Below are 13,119 nucleotides of genomic sequence, written 5' to 3' on the forward strand. Positions count from 1 at the left end.
GGGGGACACACGCAGCATTGTTTTCTCCCCGGGCTCTGGCCATTCCTGTTTCTTGCCGCGTCTCCCAGTGCAAACTTTGATGTATGAGAGGCTCAATGTGAAAGGACAGTCTGTGATTGGAAACAGTGCTGACTGAAGGAGAATATACTCCCGATAAACAGCAAATTATACAGGACCTCTGCTGGCTATTAGTCTCTGTTAGACACAGGTCCGGGAGTAGTGTCCAAAGTCCAGATAACGCGTCTTTTTGTGAAAGTGCGCTTCCATATTTTGCCTGCAGGGTCACTAATACCGGAGCCCATTTATTCATTTGGCACCTCTTCCAGAGGAATTGAATTTGAACCTTCAGCATTCAGGCCGGCTGAACCGCTGCGCGGCGTTAAGTGTTTTAGTGCTAGCCGCGTGTACACTCCGCTGAAAGTTCACACGCTGCCCAGGCCTGTTGTGGAAGATAAACTAGCCTGACCATTTACCATTACATAGCACACAACTTACTAAAAAAGGGATGTTTTTCCCATTTTATTTATTTTCTCATTGCACAAATCCACCGTGTGTATGTGTGTGCTAGTGGGCATGCCCTCAGTGAGATGGCTGACCTGGCTGAAGTTGCCACTCGCAGGAGATTGATGGGTAACTGAAAGCTACCCTACCCTACCCTAGTCCCTTGGTAAGACCCCCACCTGCTCCTTCTCACCCAGGACTGTGTGCTTTGCTGTAGATGGGGGGCCCCCGTCCTGTCCTCCCTGTCATTGTGCGCTGTGCTCCCGCAGGTTACCTGGTGTCCTGGGAGGTGCAGGGGCTCAACTCCTCCCGAGTGTCGCGCTCGCTCTCCAACACCACGCTGGAGTACAAGGTGACGGGCCTCACCTCCCTCACCACCTACACCCTGGAGGTGGCCGGCATCACCCAGGCAGGGATGGGGACCCCCACCTCCTCCACCATCTCCTCCGGGGTCCCTCCAGGTCAGCCGAGCCGCCGCGGGGGTCTGGGGACGGTGTTCACCGGTGCCCTTCGGTTCATGGAGCTCCTGTAGCGAACTTTCAGCTGCTTGAGTTATTCGACCTGTGTCAGGGCCTTTTGGGTCTCGTCTTCCCTCTTGTCTTACTTCCACAAGTAAAGCTCCCGAGTCTTCGTTTATCCCCCCAAAAATCTCCCTCTTTAGTCAGTTGCATTTCACTAGGCTGATGTTTGGCACACAGCAGTCCTTAGCTTTGCACAAGGATCAGTATGAAAATGAATAATGATCGCTTAAGCTGGCATTGTCTTTATGGAAGCTGATAAGTCGCTATTTTTGCTCAGTCATGAATCAAAAATCGCACACGGAGAAGTAGTATTAATTTAAACTAGCTTAGAGGAGCAGTGTTTGTCAGTGTAAAATGATGTATGTGTGATTCTGGCGAAAAGCCAAGCTGCAGCCATTATGCCTGTTGATAAACTGCAAATTGTAAGTCATGACAGACCCAGAGAGCGCTACACAGCTCAGTGGGGACTTTATGGAGATGAAACGGCTATCTGCAGATAGCGGGTTTGCTTCCTTTTATTTAAAGTTAAAGGGAAGCATTAATAAAATAATAAAATGCATAAATGTTCTCCTTTACACGCGTGTGAAATTCCCACAGGCGGTAAAGTCTACAGTAATCATGAACCCTCACATACCGCATGTTGTCTTCAGCATTGTTCACTTGAATGAATTGTACAGTTTTGTTGATTTTATTTCTGTGTGAAACTATGTCTATAAAAGTCTACTTTTATTGTTGAAAATCAGAACTTCCCGGACCTCCATCAAACCTTGTTATCTCCAACATAAGCCCCCGTTCTGCCACACTGAAATTCCGGGCGGGAGATGATGGGAAGACATCTATCTCCAAATGGATTGTAGAGGGCCAGGTCAGTAGCGAGATTGAATGTGACTTTGCTTCTCTGCCTTGTAATCGATAATGTCAAAACGAAATCATAGAGGTATATCAAATGAATAAACTTGGTTTTGCAGCAAACATTTTGTCTTGCTGTGGTGCACAGTGTGTACTATATTTCATCTTTTGTTTTTTTGTTGTGTTGAAGACATTACAATTTATTTTTTTTGTTGTTTTTTGAAGTTATGGACTATGTGTCACTGAGTGCTTCAGAATGTGTCTCTTGGTTGTATAAGTGAAACTTGAGCAATGGACTTTTCCACTTGCCAAACCATTTGTTTTTTGCTTCTAAAAGCTCAGAAATGTATTTCTTGTGCAGATTTCTCTCTGTCAATGTAAAGAATATCTCCTTCAGAGCTAAATATTTCATATTAATGCAGTTCATCAACGTAATTTGGATGCATTAAGAAATTAGCTGTTCGTTTAACTCCATGGTGATTTACAACCACTCTGGTTTCAATACATGGTTTGGGTATAACTTGGCGATTAAGGGGATTTGTCTGCATTGCTCTTTGTGGTGTATCCTGGAATATTGATGGATGGCATTACTCGGCTTAGAAAGAAGGGCATTTTAAGCGAAAGCCTGTTTAAGTAACCACCTGCCAGTGCATGGTGCCCAGGGAACAGTCCTGCCAATAAAACCATGCATATTTAAAATACTAAACACATCCATGCATTTCACTTCTCTATTAACACTCGCATTTTCATTTCAGACAAATAGCTAAAAACCAAAGAAATGTGGCTTTCTAAACTTCTTATTCCAATACGTGTCTGAGAATTGCTTACTTTACTTTGATTTAAGTTTGGCAGACTTTCCTGTTTATTTCATTTCATTTTCCCCCCACAGACAATGACTTCCTATGCCTGCTGAACAGCAAAACAATCTATCAACTTAAATTAGAATTTTTTGTAAGGCTATGCCAAGGGGGCATTGATTTGTGTCAATTTCACAAATCTGTCCGGAGCTTAAGATTCATAAATGCGATCGCTGATATTAATGGTTTAAGCCAGGATGAGCTGCATCACACTCAGAGGGCCTCCAGTCAAGTGCTACTGTTGCATACACCAAAAAGCAGGTTGCCAAAGTATGCCATGGTAACGGCTGAAAAAAAACAAACTAATATGTATTTTCACGCATTTATTTATAGTATTGAAAGACATTGATGGTGCATGAACAGCTCTTAGATGGAGCTGTTGAATTCAGGTTGCGGTTGTTCTACTTTTTATGTTATCTCTCTTATGTCATAGACATGGTATTAATCATAGTATTAATGAGTCATTATTTTTTCCATATTCCTGTCTGAGACCCTCAGACAGAATATAATGTGGCTTTCCCTTCGTTTCTGATGTTTACATGAAGAATATTTTAGTTGCTTACTTTTTAATAGGTTTGACAGACTGAAACCTTTACAATGTTATATAAATAACGGAAAAATAAATGTTTTCTCTATTTTGTTATTCAGTGTGCATTGCACATTTCTGTTGCACTGCTTGTCTGCCCTCTGGATTAATACGCAGTCAATTTATTGAGTTTGCAGAGAGTCATGTTCATGCAGGTACCAGTGGGTAGGACATTTCTGAAACAGTGGTTTATTAAAATAGCGTACTTTAAATGCACTTATCTAGCGTCATTTTCAGTGTTCTCTGTTCTGAACAGTCCATACAGCTGAGCTACAGTAGCCCAATGCCGGCACTGCAGTCAGCTTTCTACAGCTTGTGTGTGACGCATGATGATGAAGAGATTAATCCAGCTCACAGCACTCAATCAGAACAGATATTTATCAATAATCCTGTGTTATGCTGTAAGACACTTTGATTATTTTGACCTTGCTGGAGGCGTCAGCCGCTGGCCCTAATTCAGTGGCTTCCCGGCCGTGGAGCCGGGGTGGCGTGAGTCGCAGATAAACAGAATCTATATTCGCGCAGAGCATAAAATATGGCCGCGGTTGCTGGTTTAAGATGCCTCCGCTCTCCAATATATCACGCTGACACATAGGCTTACTGTACCACAGGCACTGGTCTTTACAGAGCCCGCAGTGAGAAATTTGCCATTATGCTTTTAAAGCCCTGCTCCCCCATACTCTCTGAGGCTTCTCAAGCGGACCGCTCTCTGTGTGCCCCTGTGTCTCCGTGGCCAAGGCCAGTTGGAGCGGGATTGGGTGCTGTGCGAGGTGCAGTCTTGCAAGGGAAGCCTGCCGTCCCAGGGGAGGCCAGGGCCAAGTGGAAAAGGAGCCAGCGCACTTAGGGGGAAAAACCGAGTTTAGGAGGATGACACGCCGTGTTCTTGGTCCGGTCCCGGGGGTTTATCCCCGTGCCTTTATGCGGCTAAGACACCTTTGGGCTGTGAACCAGTACAGAAGTGTGAGCGAAACTGCAGTTAATGAGGAAATATTTTTACTGTTTTAGTCGCTAATGATAATCTAGTGGTGAATGGGGTGCAAAAGGCAGCAGGCGTGGCGGAGGATTAGCTCCTTCCACTTTTAACAAGCTACTGTGACTGCGGCTGGCTGCTACCACCGCAATGTGTGTGTGTCTGTATCTGTCTTTGTGTGTGTGTGTGTGTGTGTGTGTGTGTGTGTGTGTGTGTGTGTGTGTGTGTGCGGGCGGGCGGGTGTGTGTCTGTATCTGTCTTTGTGTGTGTGCGGGTGTGTGTCTGTATCTGTCTTTGTGTGTGTGTGTGTGTGTGTGTGTGTGTGTGTGTGTGTGTGCGGGTGTGTGTCTGTATCTCTGTCTTAGTGTGTGTGTTTGTGTTTGAGCTTCACCCCAGCTCTTGCCCCCTCGGCCCCCAGCTGGTGTGGCGGGACAGGGCAGCACGGTGCAGATGGTCATAGGCAGACTGCTCCTCTCAGCGCTGCCCTCAGGGACGCCCTGCTCACACCTGTCACAGGCCCTGACCAAACGCTTGCCCTCCCGCAGGTGGGCGGCATCGGGGAGGAAGACGAGTGGAAGGTCCTGTACGAAAAGGAGAACGAGCCAGACGCCCAGGTGCTGGAAATCCCCAACCTTACCCCCTTCACCCAATACAGGTGAGTAATGTAATATTGTGTGTGTGTGCCCATAGACACACACGGTGACCCTTATCTCCTGTTTATTCTGTCCTTCCCCATCTCTCTATATTATATCGCATTATTATCTCTCAGTGTAAACTAAACTGCTCAGCTTTACACAGCTCCTCGCTGTTGGTAATTCACTCTTTCAACAGCCTTCCAATCCCTTTGTGGCCTCCTTAAAAAAAAGAAAGAAAAGCATTTCATCTTTTAAAACTACTCCATTAGTCTGTTTCAATCACTTGATTTTAAAGGGGTCGTGTTTCAGACGCAATTTCATTACTGTTGGTTGGACATTTATAAGCTTTAACATTCAGACCAGAGACTCTTCAAATGGTCTATAAGTCCATCCATTTAATATTTCATAAATGTGGCTCCAGGTGGTTACAGGCTTACTACTCCAAGGCTTTCCGTAATAAATTTGATAAAGTACAAAAACAAGTGTAAGCCCACGCTGTTCTTTCACCACACTGTTATCCACTGCACATAATGGGATTTGACTTCAGCAACTGTTTGTCTACACTATATTTCCAGGTCAGTAGCCTATCTTGGATTATCTTGCCCTCATGCAGACTCAGGGGACAGAAAGATAAGCTTAGCCACCATACATTTCCTACTGTCCACAAATTCTTATGTACACTGTGTCAGTGGCCCTTTCTCAGATAAACAACAATCGCTCTGCCCTCCCTCCGTCGAGCGTTCGCAGGTTCCCATAAGGTCATGGCCGCGTGTCCATGGCTTTAATCTGTGCGCCGTAAGGCAGAACAGATTAGCACACACAGAGTAAAGGCCGCTGCGGAGCGCCAGCCTGAACCGATAGGCGGTTTTGGGCCGAGCGAAGGGCCGAGGTGACGCGGTCCCGCCCCTGTGTGCGCGCAGGTTCCGCATGAAGCAGGTGAACATCGTGGGCCCCAGCCCCGTGAGCCGGCCCTCCCGCGTCATCCAGACCCTGCAGGCCCCGCCCGATGTGGCCCCCAGCAGCGTGAGCGTGCGCACGGCCAGCGAGACCAGCCTGTGGCTGCGATGGGTGGTAAGACCCTCGTCACACTCCCTCCACACCTCTGCTCACATCGCAGAGTCACCGAGAGTTCACTGTTGTTTTCAGGAAAACAATAACTGTCAAGCCCATCCTTTACTGTTGCGATGTCTGTCTGATGAGCCGGTTTAACTCCTGCCACACTACAGTAGGGGTCAGATGACCTTGTGAACTGCATCGTGTTGTTCTTTTTTATTTATTGAAATTTAACACAGACAATAATATTTTTTGTTGAAAAGACAAATTGGTTGGCACTATTGGCCAACAAAGCCTTCATTCTGAATGCAATTTAAAACAAGATTTCCACCACATTAAGTTAATGCAAATCCGCAATGAGCCTTTTTAACTCCTGCCACACTCCAACAGATGTACAATGACCTTGTCAACTGCATCATGTTGTTCTTTTATTATTTGGTGAAATGTAACCAGACAATAATATTTTTTGTTGAAAAGACAAAGTGGTTTCCACCATTAGCCAACAAAGCCCTCATTCTGCATATAATGTGAAACAAGATTTCCAGCGCACGGAGCTAACGCTAATCCAAGCTGCTCTGAAGGGTAATGCCACTACAGTAAGACAGTCCCTATTATGTGGATAACAATGAAGTGGTTGTGAGGAAGAATGCTGAAATGAAGACTTCTTTTTGTGCACGCTGAGCTGAAATAGTTTAATTATTCAGGATGGCCTTTGATATTGCCACCCTTTAGTGAGTGAATCCACGCAAGGGGTGGATACTGCAATATGTAGCTCCAGGAAATCATATCCTGCTATCACTCATCATTTTGTTAGACTATTCTATTAGACTGCGTACAGTCCAATGAATACTGGACATCTCAATGTCAATTGATATCCACATGAAATAAAGAATGCTGATGTGTTGTTGTCAGTGGTGAAATTGAATTTCGCTGTTTGAGCCTCTTTACTATTGAAATTAAAATTGAAACGCTGCTGATGCCTCCGCTAGTTTGACATCTTTCTCCTGCTCTTCGCTGCACCCACATTTCTCCACTGCCACTCGGATGTTTTCTTTAACCCTGACAGCTAAGAGATGAAGAACCAGAAAAGTTAGTTGAGTGCATCTGCTGTCGAGGGAGAACGTGAACTGAAATAATGGGGGGGAGAACTCTGTTGGGGGCAATGCAGAACCTTTTTCGAGGTCTGACACGTGAATAATCTTTTTTCACAAAAGAAAGAAGAAGCGTTGATTGCTTTTATTATCAGTTATTATCACTTATATCCGTGTGGCTTTTTGGATGGTGCAGCAGGCCCCCCACGCTACAGGACTATGCCAAGGATTATCAACCCTGATTTTCTTTTCTCCTGAGTAATTCGTAACACTGTTTGGCAGGGGAGGGTGGAAAACCAGCAGTTCTCCCTCAAGGACTGTGAGTTGCTAATACCTGGCCTATGGTGTGCCCAAACTCGGGTTTAGGGGGTGCAGTGGTAAAAGAACTGGACTGATAGAATGCCCACCCGTCCCCTCCAGCCCTTACAGGACACCGAATACAACGGTAACCCAGAGACGGTGGGCTACCGGATCAAGCTGTGGCGGGCGGACCAGAAGGGCGAGGCCCAGCTCCGGCTGCTCAGTGACCGGCTGGAGAGGGAGGTCACCCTGGAGAGCCTGGAGGAGTGGGCCGAGTACCAGCTGCAGATCCAGGCCTTCAACTCCATTGGCCCCGGGCCCTGGAGCGAGACGGTGAAAGGCCGCACCCGCGAGTCAGGTAAGATTAACGAGGCCCCGCCGGCTCCTCCCCCCCGCCAGCTCCTCCCCCTCGCCCTCGACCGCGGGTCGCCCTCGGAGAAACTCTGCCTCTGCAGCCGGCTCGGTCCGCAGGCTCTCTGCCCATTACTGGGGGTGTGGGAGCGTCTTTTAAAGCAAATAATGCTGAGTCACTCCTTTCTGTTCCTCAGCAGCCTACTCCTGTCTTCACTTCTTTCTCTTCCTGATCACTTTAAGCAACATTCACACGGAGAGCTCCCCCATTGAGTCTGTTTAGTGTTCCTGTTTGAATGGACAGATGCATTATGAATCAAGTGCAAAAACAGAGTGGAAGGAGGGCTGTGTTAATGACTCATTATGAAAATACACATATGGTGGGGGAAATCCAGAAACGAATCCCAATTTGATGGCTTAAAAGGGCATGCAACAAACTGCTAATTAGTTTGAAGGACTGGTTGAAAGTATCGCTCTTGGTTACAATTAATGATTTTATGCCTTTGAGTGTTGTTTATTCTTCTCAGGGATAATTGTTTTTGCTTTTAGGTACTCTTTCATATTGGGGCCCATTGTGCTTCAACATTAAAACCACTGAGGAATGTTGCTTATTAATTTTTTTTGATGTAGTTTGTTAGCCTCTATTTTTTTGCATGCATTAAAAATATGCTCAAAAAGTCTCCTGTATTTTATGTTCCAAATTCCTCACTGTTAATCATTGCTTAGTTAGCGATGCCGTAACACAGTTTCCACTTATTTTATTAGCAATTAGCAATATGGATTTCAAGACAATGTCAAGTAGTTATACTGTATATGTACATAGGATATACAGTATAAGACATAAGATGAATGTACAGTATAATTTCTCTATTGGAAATGCATGTCATCGGAACACCAGAATGAATGTGTTGTTTAATGAGAAGCTTTAAATGACTAAAAAATATATATATATTTCACGGTTACTTTGTTCTGGAAAGGAGTCACTGGAAAGGAGTCACTGAAAAGGCGCATTCAAATTTTGCTAAATGGAACGTTCCCTGATGTTTTTAGTGAGATGAATAAGAGAGGTTAGCACTTTGTTAAAATAATACATAAATCTGGGATGATGTTTAATTGTAGTTTATTGCTGTTTTTGTCTCCCAAATTCACTGGCCTTTCACTTAGTTACTTAGTCAATTTAACCATATTTACTTGTTCTTCCACTTTTCTTATTTGGGCAGAAGAATCCTGATTCTCTGCATGTGCTCCCTGTGGGACACTCATATATACTTACAATTGGATTAATAAAAAGCTCTGGAAATAAAAACCCACTTCACACCATCTTTCAGAAGTAGTAGAATATTGGAGTTGGTGTAAGAAATGATACCGTATACTGTATGTATACAGTGAGCTCGGTAAGCATTTGAACAGTGGTACAATCTTTGTTCTTTTGGCTCTGTACTCCAGCACTCTGGAGAACCCAATTGTCCAATTATTTTTGGTCCCATAAAAAGGGGGGATTGTATAAAAAGGGATCAATTTCCTACACGGATGGTCTGATATGGATACTGCTTCATTTCAAATCAAATGTGCGGGAGTACAGAGCTAAAATAACGAAAATTGTACGACTGTCCAAATACTTACAGTAAGGACCTCACTGTATGTATATACTGTATAACTCTTATATTCCACTCTTCCCGAAAAGATGGTGTTAAGTGGGTTTTATTTCCAGAGGACGTCGCTCATAGCACTTGTATTTTGAAGTGAAATTGGGAATTCGCTTTTTACTAATCCCATTTACCAGCCGTCTAGGTTTGGAAGTGTATAATCAGAGAATCAGAGGTCTGTTTGATTGTGCAGGTGATTTTGCAGTGCTGATGACACTGGTGTCCGGGTGCTGTTGTAATGCAGTAATCGCATGCAGGCTCGGGTGGATAATCTCACTGTGCGCCGTGTGGGAGAGGGCTGATGAGGCCTGCTGTTTGAGTATTTCTCTCCTGCTAAATGGCCTGCGTGTAATTGCAGTGGCCTGCCGTCCTGCCTGTGTGCTCACACATATATTACCATCCCTCTCCACACGTCTGTGGACTCTGTCCTGATGAAGCTGTTTACTCTCCCTCGCCTGACGCCTGCTCTGAGTGTCTAACCCAAAAACCCACCGCAATTAAAGTTTGTGTATTAATTAGGCCAATGTTTGCGCTGATTATGATTTGGTAAATGGTTTGTGCGTTTCCCCAGTGCCGTCCGGGTCTCCGGAGAACGTCACAGCCGAGGCGGTGAGCTCCACGCGCATCCTGGTCACCTGGGGACCCGTGCCGGAGCAGGAGAAGAACGGATACATCCTGGGATACAAGGTACCGGGGGGGCGGGGCCAGGTCACCAGGCCGGCTCACACACTGGCCATCTAATTCAGGACTGTTACACTGTGTTTTTTTTACAAACAGTTTTTAAATGTACCTGAGGCTCTTTGCCTGAGGATGTCTGGTAGCTACAAGCAGGATGTTCCCAGTTTGATTAATTTAAGTTTCAGCCCGTCGAAGGGATTCAATGCGAGCCTCTTGGAAACTGAGTTGCTTGTGCACCCCTTTACTTTTTCTCCTCCAAGAAAAGGAAAGCTTAACCATCCAAGGGCTTGTGATGCCCAACATGATGTAAGACGGTGTAACCATTTCTGTTGATTTTGCTTTCCTCTCAGGGGCATAGAGATTTCTGCTTTAAAAGCCCTGTTTTTAATCACCTACAGGGCTGAATCCTTAAGTCAGGGCTCAAGCATTCGGGAAATGAAGTGATCACATCTTGCCTGGTGTGGAGATTTGGTTTGATTTATGTGCTCTGTAGGTTTGAGTCACCAAATTAATTGGATTCTGTGGCGTAACCTTCTCATGGGGTCTTTTGCTTTTCAAGTCAGAGAAATCATGCGTGTGTCTGGGTTATGTAATGCCATTCTTTACAGGCTTCCTTTTGGTGAAAGTTTGTGAAATCTTTATGTTGCTTTTCGTATAAAAGGCACACCTCTGCCTTTGGTAGGGGGTTAACCCGTGTGTAGTGTGTTTGGAGAGACACAACAGATATATTCCTACACTGCCTGGAGGCCATTGGGTTGGTTTCCAAAAATACCACAAAAATATCTTTAATGCAGGGTGAAGTATTCCAAATTCCAAAAAATATTGTTTTAAATAAAAATGGAATGTACTAATAATTAAACAAATAATATATATGCAGTGAATGTGTATTTATACATTGCCCTAAGGATTTGAACAGTGCCACAATTTTTGTTCTTTTGGCTCTGTACCTCAGCACATTGGATTTGAAACAATGAATATGATGTTAAAGGGAAGACTATCTGCTTTAATTTGAGGGTATACATCCATATCCAATGATACATGATTTCTGTATCCAATGATACAGAAATCAGCAGTCACATCATCAGAAAGTGACTGGGTACCTGCCCACTCACCTGTTCCTCATTTGCTCATTATCTTCTGCCTATTTAAACCCGTCCGTCTCTTGTCTACTTTGTCAGATCATCTCAATGTTTGTGCTGTGTTTTCTAGCCTGCCTGTTTTTCTGATTACCATTGCGTGATTTGTTTTGGACTGTTTTCTTACCATGACCACAACCGTTTTGGATTGGTTGCCTGATTTAGACCTGCCCTTTGTTAGGAACTCTGCCTGTCCTTGAACTCTGCGTTTTGCCTGCCATTTTGTAGATTGACCAAAACTAACCAAAGCCAAGATTTGACTTTTTGGGATTGTGAGACTTGGATTCTGACTTTGAACTGTTCAATAAAATCCCCTTTGAATGTCACTCCTGCTGGTCTGCGATTGAGTCCCTAACTTGTACTCAGTGGCAGCCATACATGTCCAAACCACAGCAGTGCCTCCATCATGTTTCAAAGATGAGTGGGTTGCATTGCATCATGTACAGTTCCTTTCTTTCTCCACACTTTCCTTGTTGCATCACTCTGGTACAGATTAATATTCATCCCATAAGGAGTTTAAGGTACTTTTTGGTGAACTTTAACCTGGCCGTTCTGTTCTTAAGGCTTCTGTTCTTGCATCTTGATGAAGTGTCTCAGGTCATGCTGGTGTAGTCATCTCTTTATTTTAGTCTTTTTCTTCACAACTGAAAGCATTCTTCGGTCATGCGCTACAGTGATCGTCCGTTGTTGACCAGGCTGTTATTGCTGAGCTCTCAACTGTATTCTTGCTTCTTAATGTACCAAACGGTTGATTTTGACACACAGTTGGTTTTGGCTCAGTCTCTGATTAATTTATCCTCATTTTTCAGCCTAATGGCCTGCTTTACTGGCACTGACACTTCTTCGATCCTCATGTTGAGGGACAACAGCAAGAGTCCAAATGCAAATCGACCAATGCTGGACCTTAGCTTTCTGGGCATGAAATAATCATGCAGTCACACGGAGCTGGTCAGAAAGCATTTGAGCATCCAACTGTCCAATTACTTTTGTTCCCTTAAAATTTTTTAAACTAGCTAGAAAGAAGGCTGTAATTCCTACACCTGATATTGATGTAAATACCCTCAAATTAATGCTGACAGTCCACACTTTAACATAATTTTCATCATTTTATTTAAAATGTGATGTGATGGAGTAGAGACAAAATGGCAAAAATGGTGTCACTGTCTAAATACTGGCAGGTTGCACTGCAGCTGCAAACATGCTGTGTTCAAATATGATCTTTCTAAGCTCATATTTGATTTTAGCATCTCAAGATGGGGAAATATTGCAAGGTTGTAGAGACACAGTTACATCATCTTGTTCAGAAATATTACTTAAAAAGATGTGCGTGGTATCTGCCTTGGAATCAAAGTAAACTATTTTATGCCTGGAATACTAAATTACAGAATGTGTTATGCATATGGCTTTAAAAGGTACACTTGCCTAGATTGCCTGTGATTTATTAAAGAAAATTGTCATTGGTATTTTATGTATTTTCAAAGTGCAGTTTTGTGTATGTATCTACAATTGTTGCTCATGCCCATTTTGAAATCATCAGGTTTGTAATTCTCTAAATTGAATGTCTCACAATGTCTTACTGTGTATAGTCAAGTGAGAAGCCATTTGTTTAGCACAGCTAATCCGGTTTTGGCTGAGTGCAATTACATAAGGGAACTGGGTGTGTCAAAAGCAAAGGGGAGCGCATAATTCAAGGCTCATATCGTCCAAACGGGACCTTCAGACGTCAGCCTGTCTGACATATGTTTTATGTTGAAGAGTTAGAGCTAAATATGCATTTCACCGCAGTCAGCAGAAAGCCAGACAGCCAGGTGTGGTTTTCTTTAGCCTAGCACGTAGAATTATGCTGTTATATTTCCCCCCTAACATATTATGTTAATAACATTGCTAATTAAGCACATAAATATCACCGTCAATCGTCGAGGACAGCTTCACAGGACTACCTTGG

At 44.0% G+C, this 13,119-nt stretch overlaps 1 protein-coding gene across 1 annotated transcript in view; it reads left to right on the plus strand.

Moving 5' to 3' along the window:
* The window catches only part of sdk1b (sidekick cell adhesion molecule 1b), a 354,443-nt gene that overhangs the window by 293,148 nt on the left and 48,176 nt on the right, over nt 1-13,119 (plus strand). Inside the window, exons 22-27 of the mRNA XM_061230637.1 lie at nt 771-962; nt 1,766-1,887; nt 4,830-4,939; nt 5,840-5,990; nt 7,484-7,721; nt 9,932-10,047. Of these exons, the coding sequence (XP_061086621.1) occupies nt 771-962; nt 1,766-1,887; nt 4,830-4,939; nt 5,840-5,990; nt 7,484-7,721; nt 9,932-10,047 (929 nt within the window). The remainder of the gene's footprint in view (nt 1-770; nt 963-1,765; nt 1,888-4,829; nt 4,940-5,839; nt 5,991-7,483; nt 7,722-9,931; nt 10,048-13,119) is intronic.

Source organism: Conger conger, chromosome 2, assembly GCF_963514075.1.
Source record: "Conger conger chromosome 2, fConCon1.1, whole genome shotgun sequence".
Lineage (NCBI taxonomy): Eukaryota > Metazoa > Chordata > Actinopteri > Anguilliformes > Congridae > Conger > Conger conger.